Source organism: Mytilus edulis, chromosome 13 (assembly GCF_963676685.1).
Source record: "Mytilus edulis chromosome 13, xbMytEdul2.2, whole genome shotgun sequence".
Lineage (NCBI taxonomy): Eukaryota > Metazoa > Mollusca > Bivalvia > Mytilida > Mytilidae > Mytilus > Mytilus edulis.
This window is the reverse complement of record NC_092356.1, coordinates 40,443,170-40,455,675: the sequence shown is the minus strand read 5'-3', so window position 1 is coordinate 40,455,675 and position 12,506 is coordinate 40,443,170. Positions and strand designations below refer to the sequence as shown.

Genomic DNA, 12,506 nt, shown 5'->3' with positions numbered 1-12,506 from the left:
GTAAAAAACTACTTTAAAATCGTCCAAATCAAATTGAGAAAAAAAGTTTATGGAAGTTTTGGGTCCATTAATTAGGGTGGTCTGACACTGTTGATCTTTTTGGCTACAAGGTTCATCGGTTTGAGTATATGATAAATTTGTGATAGTTTGTCTGTTCATTGATCATAACATAAAACACAGATCTTCTATTCTGATAAAATTAAATGCTACCATTCAAACCTCAAACATCAACAAAGTAGTCTTTTATTTGTAAACAGACCCCTGTTTGTAAACATGAGCATGATGAAACATAAGCAATATCATGGGTGCATTTTTAATCGATGTCAAAATTAAATAAGGTTTCTTAGTGTATGATTTCTTCCTATGCAGCCCCAGGTGCATTAGAATTCATGCACAAAGTTATTAAAAAGCAAAATTAGGTTTTTAAATAAGATTAAATAATGCATTATTTATGTTTAAATCTTGGTGGGAAATACCGATGAGAAAGTTGAGCCCTATGTCAACTTTTAATCAGAATAAAATCATAACTGGATTTATTTTAATCAGAATGAAATCACAACTGGATTTATTTTAATCAGATTTATATTTAATTGTTTGTGTATTATTTGATTTTATCAACACTATTTATGTAATGAACTACTGGTCATTTTCGGACATTAGCCTTGTATTACTATTATACAAGTTGCAGTAAACTCTAGGTCTACAAAAAATTATTTTTTTGGTGCCATTGATATATGATTTTAAATTATATTGGCTTTTGTATATCAGTATTTAGCTAATACTTTTTGTATTGTTTTTTTCTTAATAAGGTTATGGTAGTAAATCTTGTTATGAAACAGAACTGGAATCTCTTCAAGTAGTTTCTTGTTCTGAAACATTTAGATACTGAAATTGGTTAATTCCCTGAATCATCACACAGAACATTCAAAGAATGTTAATTGAAAACAATTTAATTCCTGAAGGCACCTTACATATCAATATAAACTAGATAAAAACAAATGAATGGACTAGAAACAGATGAATTTTTAATTCTTTTATTGTTCACAGTTTTAAAGTATATCCTTTTCAGTATATTATAATGAGTTTTATAACAATAAACATTAATTTTTAAAGAAAATGTGTTTTCATGTTTGTTACACATGTTGAATTTTTAAATTCAGACCTGTTATATATTTGAAAAATTTATTCTTTGGGATACTTTGGTAGTAAAAGGGTCATTTAAAGTATTCACACATAGCATTTTATTGTAACAGTTTCTTTCAAGTTCAGCTCTCTAGAACACTAGTTTTACCAATATGGTTTTCAATTTTTGTATTCATTAAAAGACTAGGTTTCAAAGTAATTATGTCAAAAATATTTGTAATTCCTGTCAGACTTGAAATTACTATTCTTTCCGATGAAAGTCGCTGAGTCAACTAATTTGTATAATTCGGCAAATTGACAAATTTTATAATTAGCTTGCATATACTTTTGGCAAAGGGGATTAGTATAATAAAGTGTTGGTCTGTTTATCTTGTTAAGATAACAATAGGCGGTTTGATCTTTTTGTTGTATTATTATAAGATTAAGGTAGTTGTGTATTCCCTCCAGTAAGGTGACAAGTCTTCACCTGTCCTCAGTGGTCCGTAATCAATATCCTAAATTTGTAACAGTAACGTAACTTTAAATTTACACCAACCACAATATGTGAAATGTCAATGTAAAAAATGTGTAGTAAACTGTGAAATAAAAGTTGTGTGGTTTTAAATACATTCATACTATTTTGTGATTTTTTTGTACTTTCACGCTAAAATATTTATAATTGTATCAATCCACCTGAAGGATTAAATGTTTGGATTTAATAGATAGTTGTGTTTAATTGTGTTTGGGATTTTAATCGTTGAGCTATAATGGCATACAAGATATATCTTCTACCTAGTAGTTTGATGACACATGCATTGGGACCAGATAACCCCAGCTCGCTTCCTTACAAGAATGGTACGTGTGTTTAGAGTATTTCCCAATTAAATTGTCTGATAAGGGTTCATAGGAAGGTGAAACTTTAACAACCAATGGAAATTAAGTTGTGATGGCAATATTGAAAAAGTTCCAAGTTTTTGTTTACTTTATAAATTCATTTACATTGTTATTTTGTTTTAATGTTCAAGTTAAATTTCATCAAATACCTCACAACATTAATGTATGATTTAAGATTTCTGATTTAAAAAACCAAGATTTCTTTTTATTTCATATATAAAGTATTTGATAAATAAAAAATTGCGAACAGAACAAACGATTGCTAGTAATATATTGATGTGCTAATTTAGCAGTAAACTAAATCTGGAGAAAACAAAAACAAAAACCAAATGTTCATGCCTGTTTGATGAATTCAGAATGTTTATATGTGTTTAATATAAAATCCATTTTAAAAACTTTATCAAAACAAATGTAATTCCGCTGAATAAGCACTTTAAAAAATATTTTCTTTTCTACAATAATCTATAATTTGTATATGTAAGCCACACAATAGTCCGGTATTGTCCGGTTATTGACAACTGTAGGATAATTGAAATGAGTTTCATGTCTGTTTCTCTGTATGGACATGATACAAAGTTAATCATCCTACAGTGTAATAGACAGGGATAAGTAGGAGCTAATTGAATGTTATTACATCATAAGGCCATAAAAGAAAAAATGTGTTGTCTCCATTTACATTCTTTAACAAAACAGGTAACTAAGTAAAATTTGAAAGTGAAATATAATTTTAGGCTCCATGTACATATATAACCTGGGACATATTTTGACTTTAAACATCATATTTAAAAGTCTGACTTGTATAGATAAGGATGTTAAAGGTTATTGTTGTTCTCAGTATCATATATACCTGTACAGGTAACCTACCTGTAGTTTATAAGATCTATTGATTTTATTATCAATTTCAGTACAGTTTGATGCTGTGTACTTGATTATGGTATTCAAGTTCTTTGATAATGCTTGTCAATAAAAATAAGTTGTGTATTTTAAATATTGAATGGAAGCCTTTGTTCTGTTAGATGAATTTATATTATGACTTAGTTTAAAGTAATTGAAGATGTTTCATTCTGAAAAAAAAAAACCCAACTTAAACTTTTAAGTTGAAAGATTTGAAAGATACTGAAATAGAATCACAATGCCCAAATTATTTTAATAGCAATTTATAAATATTTTGTTTAAAAAGAATTCATATTAAATGCAATATTCTACAGTCTGAAGATGAAATGAATACCAATATTTTCATTATCTCAATTAAACCCTCATCAATACTGTAAATATACCTTGGGTAATGAGGACAATTAAACAACAAATTTTTCTTTTAGTTTGAGGTAAAATACCTTCTACCAAGGGTTAAACTGCCTTTAAGGGGAGCTGTACTTGTTTTCTAAATGCACTTAACATTAGAGCAGAATGCAATATAACTTAAAATATTTATTACATATTACAGACAAACGTGGTATTGATGGACGTCTTGCAAGTGCCCAGACCGCCTTGATGCTCCAAGAGGAGACAATTCGTCGCAATGAAAGGGAACGCAAGATTATGCAAGATAAAATGAATGCTTTAGAGCGCAGCCTGACCTCTGCAGAGACAGAGAAACGCCAACAGTTGGAGAAGATAAGTAAGATGAAGGCTAACGAGGGCAGACTGGATGATGATAAACGTAACTTAAGACAGGGTCTTGAAGATGCTGAGAACAGATGTACTAAACTAGAACTAGCTCGTAGATCTCTAGAGGGTGACTTACAGAGGTTCAAACTGTTGATGAACGATAAAGAAACAGAAAATCTGGTAGGTTTATCTATCTTGTTCTTTCTGTAATGATGAATTTTATTCATATTGCAACAAACATTACATAGGAAATTTTAATGGAATGTAAAAAAAAATACAGGTACATTTTGTCTGATACCAATTGCTATCCACTATATACACTATCTGAAACAATAAAATGGTTAAGCATAAATTTTCAGACACATGCACTGATTGGATATACTGTGAATGGTGACTTTGGGGAACTGATAAATTTAAGATAATTGACAAAAGCACATTCTTGGTAATAGTATTGACTCCCTCTGTAAATGCATGATATTAATTAATTGATTAAATCAACATTGATTTTGTAAAGGTAACAAGGCTTTTCACTGATTGAACGTAAGAAACAGAATGACATGAATATTTAATAATAAGTCAATTTCTGGTGGCTGCAGAACCTTAACCTGGGGTACAGAATAGGAGCTACATTAAAAAATAAAACGAAAAAGCCTTATATATATGTTTGCATTAACTTAGATAAAAAATTACATTGATTTTGTATATTTCACTAACATGTTTACAAACTTGGTTTCATCAAAATTGAATATTGTAACATAGTAAAACAATATACCCTTTAAAAGACCTGTTATGGTTTTCCAACATCTGGTCATCTGAAATGTTCATAGTTCTGAGAACATTTTATCATCAAATACCTTAGAATAAGAAATGTACGGGTATGAAAAGAAAGATTTTAGTAAGGAGAATTCTGGATTAGATATAGTACTTAGGCATGTCCAATCGGATAAGTTTAAGATGGTACTTGTAGAAAATGATGCTAGAATTCCTCCTGTGGAAGTTATAAAGGTAGGATAGATACTGGAATCAGACAGTCATATTTATACATTTGAAGAATCAGATCTTGTGATTCATTTTTGAAAAAAATTATCCCTAAAGTCATAAGAAACCTCAAATTAAAAATAATAATGCATATATTTTTTATAACTCAATGGATAGTTTTCATTATAAAACTTATGTACATATACTTTTTTCTGAAGAAAATTCTTTAATTTGTTCTAATTTATTTATTTTCATTGCTTCCTTCCCCCGACATATTTTCCTTATGCAAAGTGACCTTAGTGTGACCCATCTCGTAAAATTTCCGGTGATCGCAATACGCATGGATGTCCTTAAAATGAACTATTATCTGATTGTACATGTTAAACATGTGCTGAATATCCATGCTTTTTTGTTGATTGTTGACAAACAGGTGACAATGGTTAAACTTCGGCTTCAAAACATGAACTTTAATTACCTGCCATGTTTCACAACAACACTGACAGATTGAAAAAAAAAATGACGATTATACGAAATTTATGCGAAAAAAATCATAAAATAGTGCACAGAAGACTAAGTTTATGATGGTTGCATTGGTCCAAGAATTAGAATACCATTATTTTTCACCAGTCACTCGTTTCATAGGACTTTAAAGTATTTTGTTTTCTTTTACAGGTCCTGACAGACAGAGTAGAAACTCTGAACAAACAGATACAAAACCTTGACAGCAAAGCCCAGTCCTTACAGTTAACTGTAGACAGATTGTCTCTTACCTTGGCTAAAACTGAAGAGGATGGTATTCAACAGAAAGACAAGGTATATATCAGTTACTTGTACATTCAGAACAAATTGGTCTACAAAATTATTGGCTATAATCTATTGTTAAGGTAGATGTGGGGTCTCAATTAAAAACAATAGAATTTATTCTCATTAAGCCAAAATGTAGGCAAGTTGTGCAATTTTGAAAAATAGAATAAAATGTATGAGCCACAGTGATTTTTCAAACTAAAACTTGTGTGCCAAATTGTCAGTTTTGTAGAGATTATACATGGAAAAAGCACTTTTGTGTGAAAAGATAGAAAATTAAGTGATAAAAATGGTAATGGCTCTTATAGAAATAAGAAAAAATATATGGTCACTTTCATGTTCTTGTTACAGTCAAATAAGACTTTTTTTTTTTTAATATTACTTAATAAAACAAAAATATCTGAGTTATCACCCCTGATAAACCAAGTTTTAAAATATTGAATGAATTATAATGTTTAAATTTTGGCAATACAAAATAATGTTACCATATGATAAAATTCAAAAAAAGTTATATAGTTATTTAAATGGAAAGTGTTTGGAAATTTTTTTTTTTTTGCATAAAATTTGCTAATCTGTTGTTTTATTTGATAACAGGTACAGTCATTGAACATGTCCTTATCAGACAACAATGCTGCCCTTAATGAGTTACAGGAACGTATCCAACAGTTACAGAGGGCACTCACCAGCAGTGAACATGATCGTAGGGTACTGCAAGAAAGATTAGATTCCACTAGGTATGTCAGTAATTAACATGTAAAATAATTTTAGAAACAAGAAGTTTTAGGGTCAGATACTCTTAACTTTTCAACTCAAGAGAAAGAAATGTTGTGGACGACTAAAAGTTAGAAGGTCTATTTCTGATGTCTGATGTCTGAAAAACTGGTCCACCATGGTCATGATTGATCGATCAGTCCAGTGGCATAAATATATTTTCCTGAAAAGACCTCATTCATATACTGTAAATTTAGAAATTATTGCGTGCATTTATTATTGCGATTCTGTCAATTAAGTTTAAAATGTGTTTTTAATTTTAGCGACATTGAGAAAAATCCTGTTTATTTCATGTTAAATATTTCAAAATGCAAGTTTCAATTATTGCGATTATAATCCTGTCAAATTTTTCGCAATAATAAAAACCTCCCAATAATTTCTGAATTTACACTATCTTCTAATGTTATATAAGTACTTTATTAAATGTTTTTAGCTTAAGTAATCAGATATGTTTATGATGTTAATGTAATAAAAGAAGACTAACCTAAATCTCTCTATTTTTTTCAGACAAGCTTTGAATGATGCCAAGAAACAAAATTACGACCTCCTAGAACGTGTACAGACATTACAGAATGACTGTTCTGAAAGTGAAGTCAGAAGGGCAGAGGTTGAAGGTCAACTCCGTCAGAATCATGGTGTAAGTATAAATATAGAATGGTTTAGCTTTAACTTGATAGAATTGCGCTAAACTAAACTGAATTTGAAATAAGCATTATGTTTGACAGTAAAATTGTTTAATGTGCTATCTTTTATTAATTTTCATTTCTTTTAAATCAATGTTATGAAATATGATTCTTCAAAATGCTGATTTAAATTTTTCGAAGCCATATGGCAACTGAAGTTTTTGGAAAAACTATAAAAAAAACTTTATTTGGTTCTGTAATAAATTTCTAAAAAAAGGAAAGGGATTCATCGGAGATTAATTAGGATTGGACTCAAATATATAAATATAAAAATATATAACATGAAAAAAGATAATGTGTTATTCACTTATTTGCACTTTCTCTTTCATTATCAATGAGTTATCTCCACTTAGTAGTATATCATAAAAGTTTGTTTTGACCCATACACAATATCTTAACAGAATCTTCCCTATGAACCATATCACTAATTCATATGACCTTTCTCTTTCCTAAGGTGCTTGTTAAGAGAACAGAAACTGAACAAGAACTGAACCAGATTGTACAGAAACTAACCCAGGATAAACAGAACATGCAGGACCATATCTCAAATATATCTCGTAATCTGTCCACTGTTGAGACACAGAAAACAGAGATGGAGAGAACATACATCAGACTGGAGAAAGATAAATCTGCTCTCAGGAAAACTTTAGATAAGGTCAGTAATATAGCAAGGAGAAAGTTAATAAATATAAAAAGATGTGGTATGAGTGCCAATGAGACAACTCTCCATCCAAGTCAATATTTGTCAAAGAAAAACCATTATATGTCTAAGCATGGTCTTCAACATAGAACCTTTGCTCACAACAAGAGCAAGATATAAAGGGCCCCAAAAATTGTAAATCCATTCTAACTGGAAAACTAAGTCCGCTATTAAGAAAAAAAAATATGTACTTGAACTAATGGTTTATGAATTATGTGATGTCTTGTAGACCTCTGCTACTACACCTAGGTGTGAACATTTATGACTGTTTTACTTACAGTTTTTGCCATTGTGTTGCCTGTTTAGCCTTGAATTACATTTGATAATGGCTCTGATATACAAGTTTATAGCATGTTAGTGAGAATTTATAATTTTGGTTTAACATTTACTGTCTTTTGCAGAATTTTTTATTTTTGATAACTTGAATTGTTTTTAGGTTGAACGTGAAAAACTGAAGACAGAAGAGATCGCTAACACTTCACTGATGGAAAAGGGATCCTTAGATAGATCATTGGCTCGTCTGGACGAAGATAACTGTGATCTCAATAAACAAGTACAACAGCTCCAGGCACAGTTAGCAGAGGCTGAGCAACAACATGCTCAGAGGTAAGGCATATTGTCATTTTGTTTATTTTCTTTGGTTACATCTTCTGACATCAGACTCAGACTTCTCTTGAACTGAATTTTAATGTGCGTATTGTTATGCGTTTACTTTTCTACATTGGTTAGAGGTATAGGAGGGAGGGTTGAGATCTCACAAACATGTTTAACCCCACCGCATTTTTGCGCCTGTCCAAAGTCAGGAGCCTCAGGCCTTTGTTAGTCTTGTATTATTTTAATTTTAGTTTCTTGTGTACAATTTGGAAATTAGTATGGCGTTCATTATCACTGGACTAGTATATATTTGTTTAGGGGCCAGCTGAAGGACGCCTCCGGGTGCGGGAATTTCTCGCTACATTGAAGACCTGTTGGTGACCCTCTGCTGTTGTTTTTTATTTGGTCGGGTTGTTGTCTCTTTGACACATTCCCCATTTCCATTCTGAATTTTATATGTCTAATATCTTAAAGATCAGTTAGCCAATTCACAGCAAAATTTTTTTCAATGTATTATAAAAAATGAATAAACTGTAAAAATTGAAATGTTGCTTTTATGTATTAAAACACTGCTGGTAAAATAACATGTAGTGATTGGTTTAACGCCGTCACGTGGTGACCCCCTATGAGAACATAGGTTAGTAAATTTCATAGGGGGTTCATGACGCGTTAATGGTGACATCATCTATTACAATTGTTGTATTTCATTGTTTATATTTCAACTTAACGCAGCAGAAAAAGTCCAGTGTGTGATAAATTCGTTATATGGTTAACTACTGACCCCTACAGACCATAGAGGGTGAATAAAATCCATAGGGGATTCGGCCTCCGGCCTCACCCCCTATGAATTTTATTAACCCTCTAAGGATTCATAGGGGGTCAGTAGCGAACCATATAACTTATAATAGAAGGACATTTTCATTTATCTCTAACATTTTCCTTTTGAAAAAAGTACATAGATATTCATTACATAATTCATGGATTTGGAACAAAATCATGGAAACGTAGTTTATTTGGGAAATTGAATGTCATTTTTCCCAAGATTAATTTGTTTATAAATACATTGAAATAAATTTTCCATTTTAGGTTGATTGATGTAACCACAAGACATAGAGCTGAAACAGAGATGGAGACAGAGAGACTCCGAACTGCTCAGATGCAAGCTGAAAGAATGCTTGAAACAAGAGAGAGATCAAATAGAACTAAAATCAAGGGTCTTGAAGAAACAGTATGTACTTGTTTTTATTAATGAAAAAGGGGGATTGGAAAAAATACTTAATTCCTATCAGAACATTGGATAAAAGTACAGTTAATTTTTAAACACTAAAACTACATTGTAATATATAGTTGTTGAGAATATAATGCAATTATCATTTAAGAAAGTCAATAATATGGTCTATCTCCTGAAGAAAATAAATCAAGTATTTTTTTAAATGTGACATTTTATATTCCATGTAATCACCCCTGTAAATTATTATGTTTTGTTTCAATTTTTTGGTGATCCAATTTGTTAATTTTTCACCTAGCCTGTCTATATAGATTGTCCTTTACTTTTAAGTGTTTAGCATTTTATTGAAGCACTTTTAATTATACTAATATTCTAAATGTTTATTTTAGGTTGCCACATTGAAAGACCAACTGTCAACTGAAATGAAGAAACGTCAGCTTTATATTTCCCGTAGTGCCCGTACCGGTGATGAAATCCGTGATATCCGATCCATACTGGACTCTTCATTATCAAACGTAACAAGGGACCAGTCTCTTGATCCGCTCATCATGGAGACAGAAACCAGGAAACTAGACGAATCCTTGGAATTCCGTGGAAGTTACAGATCACAACCAAGACGAAGAACAAGTCCAAATCGTACACCAATGAAATATTCTGATAGGTTGACATCAACACCTGCAATGCGTCGAACCCAGAGCCCCATAGCACTGCGTAAAAAACTATTGAAATAAACTGCCGAGCCTTTGTATGAGAGATCATGTGACAATTATTTATAGCAATTTTGTGTGTTTGTGAAGGTCATTCCTGTTTATTCTTAGACATTCCAAGGTCATATTTATGAAGTATCCCAGCATTAAAACCTTGATTCAAGGGAGAGAATCTAAATTTTTTTATGATTTTTAAGTTTTAAGATCTGACAACATTTAAAAAAAATGAAAGAAATCTTTTATTTTAAACTTTCGTTCAGTATTTTTTTTCAAAGAAAAGATTTAAAAAACAGTTAATGAAATCCATAAATAATTAGAATTACACTTAAAAAGTTTTGAGCTCATATTAATAGCAGTTTCTGTTTGAACTTTGAGCATAGTTTTCTTTCTCTTGAATCGAGGGATATATTTACAATGGCAGCACAAGTTTAAAGCCATTTTATTGCATAAAATCAAATTAATTTTTCTGTATACTAGGTTGTGAGTAGTTCATTACACATTTAAACAAATATTAATATATTTATAATGTCACATTTTTTTTAGAATTTAGATTTTGTTTTTGTTGAGGGTTGTGTTGTCATGGCAGCATGAGGATGTTGGAACCCATGTCAGTTGTCATGGTTCCAGCCAATCATATTGCTAGATTTTATGATGTAATCAGTATTACCAGTGATCACCTCAATCATAGATTTATATTTATAGACCGAATAAAACTCAACACTCTGCACTTATCCAGTGGCCCAAAGGCATCTAATGACTGATTGTTTGAAGAAAAAGTAAAAAGAAATGTAACTTGCCTTTTGTGTTATGTTTGAATAAAAGTAAAGAACAAAATTTTATATTTTTACCAAGTATGTATTCGTTTATACTGCTGATGCAAGAACTTGTAAATGTTTTCAAAGTTAGTGAAATGAATGAATGCTATTTCCTTTAATTCTACTGTGAAAATCATTCTATCTGAGTTACTGGAGAAGAACAATTTATGATTGAGAGGAAAGTAGGATAATTGCATCATTTCTATTTATAAACATTTTTATCAAAATATCTGTGATAAATGTTAAAAAGTATGCACCATAGTTTGAATAAATTATTGTATTTATTGTTTGATTAGATTGAATAAATGTATGTATAGATTTTTGAATAAGGTCAGAAATTGTTGGAGAAGCCATTTAACGGAGTACTAAAAGTTCTTAAAGAAAGGTTTTGAAAAATTTAGAAAATGTTTTTGTTTTCCATACAGGGTCAGTGTGGATGGATCGTAAGAAATTCTTAAATTTTATTCGATAGATTCTGACAGAGTTAAAAACCCTGACCAGATGAGATTTTTATGGAAAACATTCTGAAGTTACTGAAAAGTGTATTCATCCAAGTTGCTTCTCAATGATTTATGATTATTATTCTCATAGAATATTGTTGTTTTAAAAATTGCTAGAATTTAGCTGTCATAACCCCAGCAAAGAGTGGATAAATTAGACACACTTTAGTTTTTGGTTTTGCTTTCTAAGGGAGATAATCTATTATTGTTTTGTTGATGCTTTTTAGTTATCATTTGTGTTAATTTTTTAATATCATTCTATTTTTACATTTTTGGTCATTCTATTTTATATTTAGGAAAGATATAATGAAATACTTAAAACATGCTAATGATTTAAATATTTTAATATCAGCAATATTTTGCACTTATTTTATATCAATTTTAATCAGTTGATCTCAATTTTCAGCATATAATAAGTCAAGTCATGTCTTCCCTAATACATAATGGAATGATCCATCAGGCATCAAAGATCTGTGATGAAATCTGTTATCCGTCCATTTTTAAGTTTTTGTTTTAATTTAGTCAAAGGATTTGTTATTTACAACATTGTTTGACGTTTTTTTGCTACTAGATTATTGATATATAAAATCTCTAGTTTTATAATCTTCACGATGTGTCGCATTACTGAGCTTTTCCTCACAAGTGTTGACTCATTACTAAGCTTGTTCCTCACAAAGAAGTGATCAGAAATAAAAGTGTGCATCCAATTCTGTCTTTGTTTTTTTTTAATACGAACTTTATTAGATCCTTGAAGTAATGAAAGTCATAGGGTAGACATATGTACTGTATTTCCAGTAAGTGACCAGGAGAGCATCAACATCTACCAAAATATCAAAGAATGTGATAGTGTCAGTTGAACAGAAGTTACTTATGATAGCTTGATGACATATTTTAGACATAAGAATGGGGAGATATTTAGGGTGTTCATTAATAAAACAGCAATTCAGAAAAAAAACCAAACCAAAATAGATGTAAGAAGATGTGGTATGCGTGCAAATGAGACAACTCTCCATCCAAGTCACAATTCATAAAAGTAAACCATTATAGGTCAAAGTTTGGTCTTCAACACAGAGCTTTAGCTCACACTGAACAACAAGCTTTA

At 30.6% G+C, this 12,506-nt stretch overlaps 1 protein-coding gene across 50 annotated transcripts in view; it reads left to right on the top strand.

Moving 5' to 3' along the window:
- Positions 1 to 12,111, top strand: part of LOC139501783 (rootletin-like) — a 96,616-nt gene extending 84,505 nt beyond the window's left edge. For all 50 annotated transcript variants that reach the window (XM_071290947.1, XM_071290942.1, XM_071290941.1 and 47 more), the window contains 8 exons: positions 3,461 to 3,804; positions 5,275 to 5,415; positions 6,001 to 6,140; positions 6,685 to 6,814; positions 7,315 to 7,515; positions 7,997 to 8,166; positions 9,241 to 9,382; positions 9,772 to 12,111. In XM_071290947.1, coding sequence (XP_071147048.1) covers positions 3,461 to 3,804; positions 5,275 to 5,415; positions 6,001 to 6,140; positions 6,685 to 6,814; positions 7,315 to 7,515; positions 7,997 to 8,166; positions 9,241 to 9,382; positions 9,772 to 10,113 — 1,610 coding nt within the window. In that variant the 3' untranslated portion in view covers positions 10,114 to 12,111. The remainder of the gene's footprint in view (positions 1 to 3,460; positions 3,805 to 5,274; positions 5,416 to 6,000; positions 6,141 to 6,684; positions 6,815 to 7,314; positions 7,516 to 7,996; positions 8,167 to 9,240; positions 9,383 to 9,771) is intronic.
- The last annotated feature ends 395 nt before the right edge of the window (positions 12,112 to 12,506 follow it).